General features: G+C 36.4%; 1 protein-coding gene across 1 annotated transcript; it reads left to right on the top strand.

The window, feature by feature from the left end:
• Positions 1-1,634: 1,634 nt before the first annotated feature.
• On the top strand, positions 1,635-3,949 carry LOC121249816 (11S globulin seed storage protein Jug r 4). The gene is made up of 4 exons (XM_041148620.1): positions 1,635-1,980; positions 2,183-2,439; positions 2,735-3,289; positions 3,394-3,949. The coding sequence occupies exons 1-4, from the start codon at positions 1,677-1,679 to the stop codon at positions 3,802-3,804; spliced, it is 1,527 nt and encodes a 508-aa protein (XP_041004554.1). The 5' UTR covers positions 1,635-1,676; the 3' UTR covers positions 3,805-3,949.
• The last annotated feature ends 5,898 nt before the right edge of the window (positions 3,950-9,847 follow it).

The raw sequence follows: 9,847 nt of genomic DNA on the forward strand, positions 1-9,847 counted from the left end.
CTATGTTAAAACAAGAAATTTTCGTTTGATAGGCTATTTATATATATATATATATATATAAATAAACATATATATACACTTCAAATTCTATTTAGATCATTAAAGATCAAAATGGTTTTTTTATGATGAAAAATAATCTGGCCCATTTCTCTAATAAGAATATTTCTATTATATATAGTTGACTATATATATAAGGAGTTAGTCATCAGTGAGATCGATCAGCGCCCTTTGGGCTTCAGTACAATTGGCACTACAAGGAAAACAGGTTTTTCAGCGCCCGAGTTGGTCGCATATACTCTTCCCCGTCGATTTATTAGTCGCTGCCCGATTGGATGCATTGTTTGATCACTTCTGTTTTACAAAAACTTATTTTTCTCGGTCGCTGCAAAAATACAACAAAAATGCCGTAAATGGGCATTTACTTTTCCCATAACACGTTAGGAAAACTTTACTGCAGCGATACAAAGTCGCTGCAATTAGTTAAGAAATTGCTGCAAATGTGCTTTTCCTTTTCCATCGGTCATTACATATCGTCGCAATTGTCTTTATTTGGGACGTACAAAATTTGTCGTAATATTAATATTAATCCCGATCGAGCCCCTTCAGGTCGACATGTACGTCCGCTCTCAAATTTAACAACATGGTCTTAGATACGGGTCTGATTTTCCTTTTCCATTGGTCATTACAAATAATAGGTCACTAATTCTATACCCTATCGCCAAATTTTATTTTTTGGACTGACATATATATAATAGCTTAATTTCTCTCACCCATGATCAGTTTTAGCATAATGCATATACAGTTTGAGTTTGTGCGTATTTAATTTAATTTAATTTTTAAATATTATTCATTTGATTTTTTTAATATTATTTTTTGTTGGCATTTTATGTTAACTACTAGAAATGTCAAAAAAAAAAAATGCCTATTGTATATATATGTGACAAATGTCTGCATGTCTCTGGTCTTAATTATCATAACGTGTCAAGTAATTAGTGTCATGTAGTGAATTAATTATTGAAATTAATGGACGGAAAGACCATTATTAATTATTATATATATACGCCCTCAATTAAAGTTCATTATTTATTATGTTTCTCATTAATATGCAATATTAATCTAAATTAGCAATTAATAACTCAGCATTAATAATATTCAGCCAATAAAGTAATAGGATTGATTAATTCATAACATGATCAAGACGCACAAATTAATATATATCCCGTATTACTAACGTTAATCAGTCGATATTGCAACTAATTAACAAACCACGGCCTCCATCGACGGCCTGCAAATTTTATCAGTCTAGCTTATAAATTATCAACATCATCTAATATCTATGGTTATATAAGGACGCTATCTAGCTAGTGGGAGTTCATTGATGATGATGATAGATCAGTGCCGAAATACTTAATAAATTAAAGCTAGCTAGCTCTCGGATGAAGACAACACTGCTTCTGTATCTTTCTCTGAACCCTTGAAGCCACCTGCCCCAACAAGCATAATGAGGTGTAAGAAACTAGGGTTTTAATAGCCATGCAAATTGAAGAATGGCGAAAGATTCCTTGCCCACCTCTTATGCGTGTCTCTTACTCGTCCAGTTTCCTCCCCTATATATACAACCTTCCCTAGTCCCCCCCCATGCCTTCAGTACCTCAAAACAATCATCAGATATCACCATGGCCAAGCCCATGATCTTGCTATCCATTTATCTGTTCCTTATTGTGGCGCTCTTCAATGGTTGCCTTGCTCAAAGTGGGGGGCGGCAACAACAACAATTTGGCCAGTGCCAGCTCAATAGGCTCGCTGCCCTTGAACCTACTAACCGCATTGAGGCCGAAGCCGGTGTTATCGAGTCCTGGGACCCGAACAACCAGCAGTTCCAGTGCGCTGGGGTTGCCGTCGTTCGTCGTACCATTGAGCCCAATGGCCTTCTCTTGCCTCAATACAGCAATGCTCCTCAACTCGTCTACATCGCCAGAGGTGGCTTCAGCTCACCTTTTATTGAATTAATTAATCCCTCATATATATATATATATATATATATATAAATATATATATTTATTTATTATTTTCAAATGCACGCAAAAACAACATATAATGTAGTAAATAAAACCATGCATGCGTGGTGATAATTAAATGTGATTACGTACTGATCATGACTTTTGAATATCGATCGGTACAGGTAGGGGTATCACCGGGGTTCTACTTCCCGGCTGTCCTGAAACATTTGAAGAATCTCAACGACAATCTCAACAAGGACAGAGTCGCGAGTTCCAACAAGACCGGCACCAGAAGATTCGACACTTCCGAGAGGGCGACATAATCGCATTCCCGGCAGGAGTAGCCCATTGGAGCTATAACGACGGCAGTAACCCAGTAGTTGCAATCTCTCTCCTTGACACCAACAACAATGCCAATCAGCTTGACCAGAACCCCAGAGTAAGAACTTCACATTATATTCCCTCTCAAAATTATTCTCTATAAGCCACGTCGAAATAATATTTAACGCCTCAATGCAGATCTCCTAGATTTTCATCTCTCAGAAATATTTTTCAAATCTCCTTGTATTCCTCTAATGTATTATTTATTGCCCAAGAGATTTTTGCCTACTATCTTAATTCCAAACCATTGACATAAAAGAGTGTTTGTTGGTTCTTTTGATATGAACGAAACATATATATAATGTGTTGGATCGATGTACTTACTGTGTTGCTTTTTATAATGTACGCAATAGAATTTCTACCTCGCTGGGAACCCCGACGACGAATTTCGGCCACAAGGTCAGCAGGAATACGAGCAGCACCGCCGCCAGCAACAACGTCAACAACGCCCTGGCGAGCACGGCCAGCAACAGAGGGACTTAGGCAACAATGTGTTCAGTGGCTTCGATGCTGATTTTTTGGCGGACGCTTTCAACGTGGATACTGAAACGGCCAGAAGACTTCAGAGCGAGAATGATCACAGGAGGAGCATAGTGAGAGTGGAAGGCCGTCAGCTTCAAGTGATCAGGCCACGATGGTCACGTGAGGAACAGGAGCGCGAGGAGAGGAAAGAGAGAGAGCGAGAGCGAGAGTCGGAAAGAGAGCGCCGCCAGAGCAGACGTGGCGGACGTGATGATAATGGGCTGGAGGAGACTATCTGCACCTTGAGGTTGAGGGAGAACATCGGCGACCCTTCACGCGCCGACATTTACACTGAAGAAGCCGGTCGCATCAGCACAGTCAACAGCCACACCCTCCCAGTCCTGCGCTGGCTGCAACTCAGCGCCGAGAGGGGAGCTCTCTATAGTGTAATTAACTCTACATTCTACTTTCTGACATGCAGTTATACGATTTTTTGAGTAATGTTAGCGAAATATTGACAAAATTAATGATCTTAAAAAAATGTATGCAGGATGCTCTGTATGTTCCACACTGGAACCTGAACGCCCACAGTGTGGTGTATGCTTTAAGGGGTCGTGCCGAGGTTCAGGTGGTGGACAACTTTGGTCAGACAGTGTTCGACGATGAGCTTAGAGAGGGTCAGCTCCTAACCATTCCACAGAACTTTGCGGTTGTGAAAAGGGCTCGCAATGAGGGCTTCGAGTGGGTTTCATTCAAGACAAATGAGAATGCCATGGTTAGTCCGCTTGCTGGCCCAACCTCGGCTATCAGGGCATTGCCGGAGGAAGTTCTTGCCAATGCGTTCCAAATTCCGAGAGAGGATGCTAGGAGGCTTAAATTTAACAGGCAGGAGTCCACCTTGGTTCGCTCAAGGCCGTCAAGTTCAAGGTCGTCAAGGTCTGAGAGGAGGGCTGAAGTTTAATGTTGTGAACTGCGCGCAATGTAGAGCGCCATACATGCGGCTCGCTCGATCGATCGTTGTTTGCTTTTTATATATGTTAATGCTCGATCCGCTCTTGATCATCTAGACAATAAAAAAGCTAGCCTTTTACTGGCATTTCTCTTTATATCGTCATAGTGTACGTACGAGAGTTGGTCAATAAAGCCTTATAAATTAATCATGGCATGCATTAATCTGTCAAATTCTACCAGGAGATCAGAATATATCCATAAAACATACTTGTATCTCTATATCAGAATCTGATCTTGTATGACATAAAACAATTTTTCGGATCAGGATCAAATCCGTTGGCCATTTTTTTCCGTGATCTAGTACTGATCATGCATGATGCTTTGATCAATATGCAGCAGTGATCTGCATATAATTTGCTTGTCTGTTCATGATGATATTAATTTAGAGTAATGATATATCCACAACATTTTGTACAACACATTATATAATAATGTATTAAACGAGAGATATTTTTATAAAATTATATTTCTTTTATAAGATATTTTACAAAAGAGAAAATTTATTTACAACCGGCCAAGGGAACTGCGGGGGCACCACGTCCCACGTGGCCTGTTGCAATAGATTACTTTTTCTTCCTCAAACCGATTTAACCAGCTTTTCCGCTCTCTTCATACTCTTTTGTTTTTTCCTACGTAGACTTCAATAATCCATCTGCAGCTTATTACCGATGTTCGTGGCGAGTCTGGCGACCCATCTGGTTTGTTCTTTTCATTTCCCATGTTTACGTTTACAAGCCATTATTACTAAGCTTTCTTTTCTGCATTATTTGTTTTTCCGTACTCCCAATAGTACTCCTTATGACCATATTGCTAAACTTAAATGATGTAGGAAAAAAAAAGCTCCAAAAAGATGTCATTACTGAGTTTAGCGAAGCCATAAGAGTTCAGGTCAAGATTGGGCTATAGTTAAGTGTCTAATCACAAACTTTACGCTGGGTTGCAATTTTTGTTATGGGTATTTTTTTTAGTTCTTGGTTTTGCTTTTTTAAGTTCAGGAATGTTCATGCATTTGCCATCTTTTGGTCTGCTCCTTCAATTCCAAGACAAAGAAAGCTCTTTTCATATGCTCCTTCAGACCAAAATCTCAAGGTTTCCACGGAATCGGCTTGAAATGAAAAGTGTTGGTAAAGTTTTTCACCCATATTTTTGTCAGAATATATCATCTTTGTTGCTGGACAATGAACAACGACAACACCACAGCTGCTGCTTCTTCTTCTTTACCAACTTCGAGATCTTGGTCTCTGTCTTCCCCCCCCTCCCCCCCCCTTTTTTTTTTTTTTCCACCGGACCCATTTTCAGACTCGGCTTCTGGATCATTGGTCTGCAATTTTTGTTATGGGTATTCTTTTTTAGTTCTTGGTTTTGCTTGTTCTTGTTCTTGTTCTTGTTTTTTTTTTTTTTTTTTCCCGCATAAAATTCTTTCTTTTTCCGCATAAAACTCTCTTTAACAGCCATACCTCCATTAGTACTAATAGTGTCTTTGGATCTGGAAGAAAAGATTGAGTTGCCTGTAGCAGACCAATGATCCAGTGGCCATGAAGAAAGACATGGTTGAAGAAAAGACACGACGACGTGATCTTTACGAGTGTCTTTGTCTTTGCTATTTAACATGAATTCTTCCCTCCCGTCTGTGTTGTCTTCTTCTTCTTTGTTTTATTTATTTATTTAATGGGCTGACGTGGCATGCCGATTCCCTCACAGTTTCGCGGCTCGGTTGTCTGTAGCAAAATTGTTTACAAAAATACCTATCATTTAATACATTGTTATATAATGTGTTGTACAAAATGTTGTGGATAAATCATTTTTCATTAATTTATACGATTGCCATCTTATCCTTTTATATATATATATATATATGTATATATGTATGATAGGCATCCATGACAAGAAGATTGATTACATGCAATTAATGATAATGGATATATAATAATTTGTTGGTCAATTGAACATGAATAATTGAGTTTTAATTTATTGTCGGCCTCTGAGGTAACTTCATTTTTACTCTTTCGCATATATTATGTCGTGAATTTCCTCTGTGTGTGTATATATGTATGTATATATATATATATATATGATTGATTTTAGACAATTACCCGATCAGCTTCGATCTTCTCTGGCATATGATTGAAATGATTTTTCTGTATCTACTTTGAAAATTTTACGTACTGATCTCTTTAAATGATCTTGAGGCTCATAGTACTATTATATATGAATAATCAATAAAAACTGAGGCCCTTCAGTTAATAAAAATAGAGTTAACAAAAAGAAAAAAAAAATTGAGGTCCTTAGCTAAAATTGAGGCCATTGGATAGAAAGGGAAAATGGGGCCCGCTATATTATTGGTGGTGCTTATTTCATTCTACTGACCGATCGACTATCATTGCTTGTTTAACACTCTCCCTTAAATTGATGCTGTTTGGGTGTAACGCCCCCCGTATACCCAAAATCATAAACGGACAAAAAGTTCTGCTTATTTTTAAAATTTTCTTCCCGTTTACAAATATATATGAAATACACAAACTTTGATCACAACTATAATACAATGATTCTAAAAAATCTATTCACAAGTTTGGCCAAAACCAATAAATTCTAAATAATTACAATATAGATAACTGACAAAAGCTGTAAAAATAATTAAGATATGACCTTAAGAAAACTCTATGTACAACCAAAACTATCTTCAAACAATGAAACCATCAAGCACCAAAACTTCCAACCTCAATCGACTAAAACCAAGTCCACTAGCTAGTCTAGAGTCTTTGGCTCATCAAAAGCTATCACCTCAAAAGAATGAATTTTCTACAACTCTGAAAAAGATGTGAAATGAAGTGGTGAGCTACCACGTGCTTAATAAGTAGCAAATTAATGGGGGTGTGGGAGTTAGCAATTTTCTTAAATATAAGAGAGTGAATAAGTTCCAAAAAATTAATGTGAGCAGTACAATTTTACGTCAAACAATATGTTCAGCCAAATATCATATTCAAGACCACATGATAATAGGAAAATCACCAATATACCACAAAGATACCTCAATAAGCATCAATATACCATGAAGACATCATGCCACAAGAGGCATCAAACATGTCACAAAGACATTCATATCATGGGCTCAAGAATAAATAGCATGCTCACATTTAACTTCCAAAATTTAATAAGCCACATAATATTAATCAAACATTTCAACCATTACACAATTTGCACAATTCTCACAAGCAGTGCCAAAATAGCACAAAAATGTGCACAAATCTAAAGTTTACACAAGTTTAAAACATAATATCAAAGTGCACAATTTCAAACAAAACCAACCAGTTCTTTTAGCAAAACCCATTAAAGAGACACTCACCTCGATTGCTAACCGTTACTCGAATCTTATTTCAAGACCATTACAACATGTCAACTTCTACACTAAAAATGATCTCATTTAACTCTAAAACTTCACTCAATCCTTAATAACATAAATTTAGACTTGCCCAAAAAAATTATCCTCACAATTGATAAACCCCAAATTTCTATATTGTAAACATGCTACTGGACATGAGCACCTATACCAGTTTCTATTCCCTTATTATCTCAACATAAATAAGGTCTAAACACAACCATATAACAGTGACATAAACATAGATTAATTCAAGCTAATACCCATAATTAAGACTTACTAATTTACCCTAAAGTAAGTCTAGATGAAACTTAGATGGATTTGAAAACATTTAGACACGTTCAAAAAGACTGATTAAATATTCAATCTTCCAAAATTTCACCAACCCTGAACTGTACACACTCACCAATAACACTAGTGTATTAAATTCATCCTCAACACACAACAAGCTAAAGTATAATTAATTAAGTTGTAATAACTCAAGAAAAAGGGCCCAGCCCATGCATAAAGGCCTCCACCTCTTTTTTCTTTCCCTTTTCCTGCCCCTTCCCTTCCCTTAAGTTCCCCCGCCCCCCCGGCGCCCGCAAACTCCCTCTTTCACTCTCTCTCTCTCTCTCTCTCTCTCTACCCCCTTAAACTCACTCTCTCACACCCCTTTCTCTCTTTCCCCGATTCTCTCAATTTCCCCCTCCGCGTATATTTCTCTCTTAAATTTTCCTCCCCACCCATACACATATTCTCTCTCTCTCTCTCTCTCTCTCTCTCTCTATGTGTGTGTGTGTGTGTAACCTCCACCTCCAACCACAGCTACAGTTCCTTGTTGTTTCATCACCATCAACAACAATATTAGATAAATTCTCATCCCTCATAAATATTAGATTTAATCAATTTTGAGTATAAAACTTGTTATTATTTGGTATTGTGAATTTTTGAGAATATACCTAGTTGATTAGGTTGTTAGGGTGTATTAAAGATGAATTTAATATTCAACTGTTGGTGGTGGTTATTAGCTAGAACTAATATATTTTTATGACATTGTTATATGGTTGATTGTAGGCATTATTTACGTTGAATTAATAAAGGGATAGAGACCGATGTATGTGCTGTCCAGCAGCGTATTTGCAACATAGAAATTTGGACTTTATTAATTTTGAAGGATAATCTTTTAAAACAAGGCTAAATTCATGTTATTAAGGATGGTGTGAAATTTTAGAGTTGTGTGAAATCTTTTTTAGAGTAGAAGTTGATGAATTATAATGGCCTTGAAATAGGTTCCTAGTGATCGTTGGCAAATGAATATCGTAATTATTTTGACTAGAAATCGAGATAAGTGGCTTTTTAATAAGTTTTTAATAAAAGAACTGTTGGTTTTGTTTGGAATGGTGCACTCGGGTATTATATTTCAAACTTGAGTAAACTTTGAATTTATGCACATTCTTATTCTATTTTGGCTCTACTTATGGATTTGTGCAAATTTTGTAATGGTTGGAATGTTTGAAAAAATGTCATGCGGCTTATTAAATTTGATAGTTCAATGTGAGCATGTTATTTATTCTTGAACCCATGATATGAATGTCTTTGTGACATGTTTAACATCCCTCGCGGAGTGATGTCTTCGTGGCATGATATCTTTGTGCTATATTGGTGATTTTTCTATTATCATGTGGCCTTGAATATGATATTTGGTTAAATATATATTGGTTAAGATAAAATTGTATTACTCACATTATTTTATTAAAAATTTATTCACTCTCTTATATTCAAGAAAATTCACACCCCCATTAAATTGATACTTACTGAGCATCTGGCAGCTCAGCACTTCATTTCACATATTTTTCAGAGTTGTAGAAAGTTCATTCATTTCAAGTGATAGTTTTTAGCCTAAGATTCGAGAGTGGACTTAGTTTAGTCACTTGAAGTTGGAAGTTTTGGAGCTTGATGATTTTGTTGCTTAAAGATGGTTTTGATTGTACAGAGAGTTTTCTTAGTCATATTTTAGTTATTTTACAGTTTTTGTTGAAGTATCTGTATTTGTAATTATTTAGAATTTAATGGCTCTAGCCGAACTTGGGAAGAATTTTTTAGGATCATTGTATTATAGTTGTAAATACTTTAAAAGTTGTGTATATGATATATGTTGCAAATAGGAATTGTTCCGACTATATTTTCAAAAGTATTTGCGACGACTACAATTCGCAGCAAAAAGTTTTTCCAGCGATTTAATTAGACTGTTGGAATAGATCTCCTTATTCGCAGCGATTTATTAAAATTTTTTGACAACTAAAATTAGGGCAAAAAAAAAATTACTGAAAAAAGTATCTATTTGTGGTGATTTTTGCAGTTCGTTGGTTGAAGTTATAATTGAGTAAACAATTGCTATAAACATTTGGTGCAGTAAAAATCGGTGGAGTAGATCAAATAATCCGGCGATATTATGAGTTATTTGCGGCAATTTTTGACGTGAAAAAAGACTTTTTTTGGTAGTGTTAATCACTGGTTAACACAATCTGATCTGCACAAGTAATGATTAGAGATCTCTAACTCCAATGCCTCATTTAATTAGATGGATCTTGCAACCGAGGATCTTACCGAGAAGGCAATTTTTTTTCTTTTTTAC

The sequence above is a fragment of the Juglans microcarpa x Juglans regia genome, chromosome 2D (genome assembly GCF_004785595.1).
Source record: "Juglans microcarpa x Juglans regia isolate MS1-56 chromosome 2D, Jm3101_v1.0, whole genome shotgun sequence".
Taxonomy (NCBI): Eukaryota; Viridiplantae; Streptophyta; class Magnoliopsida; order Fagales; family Juglandaceae; genus Juglans; species Juglans microcarpa x Juglans regia.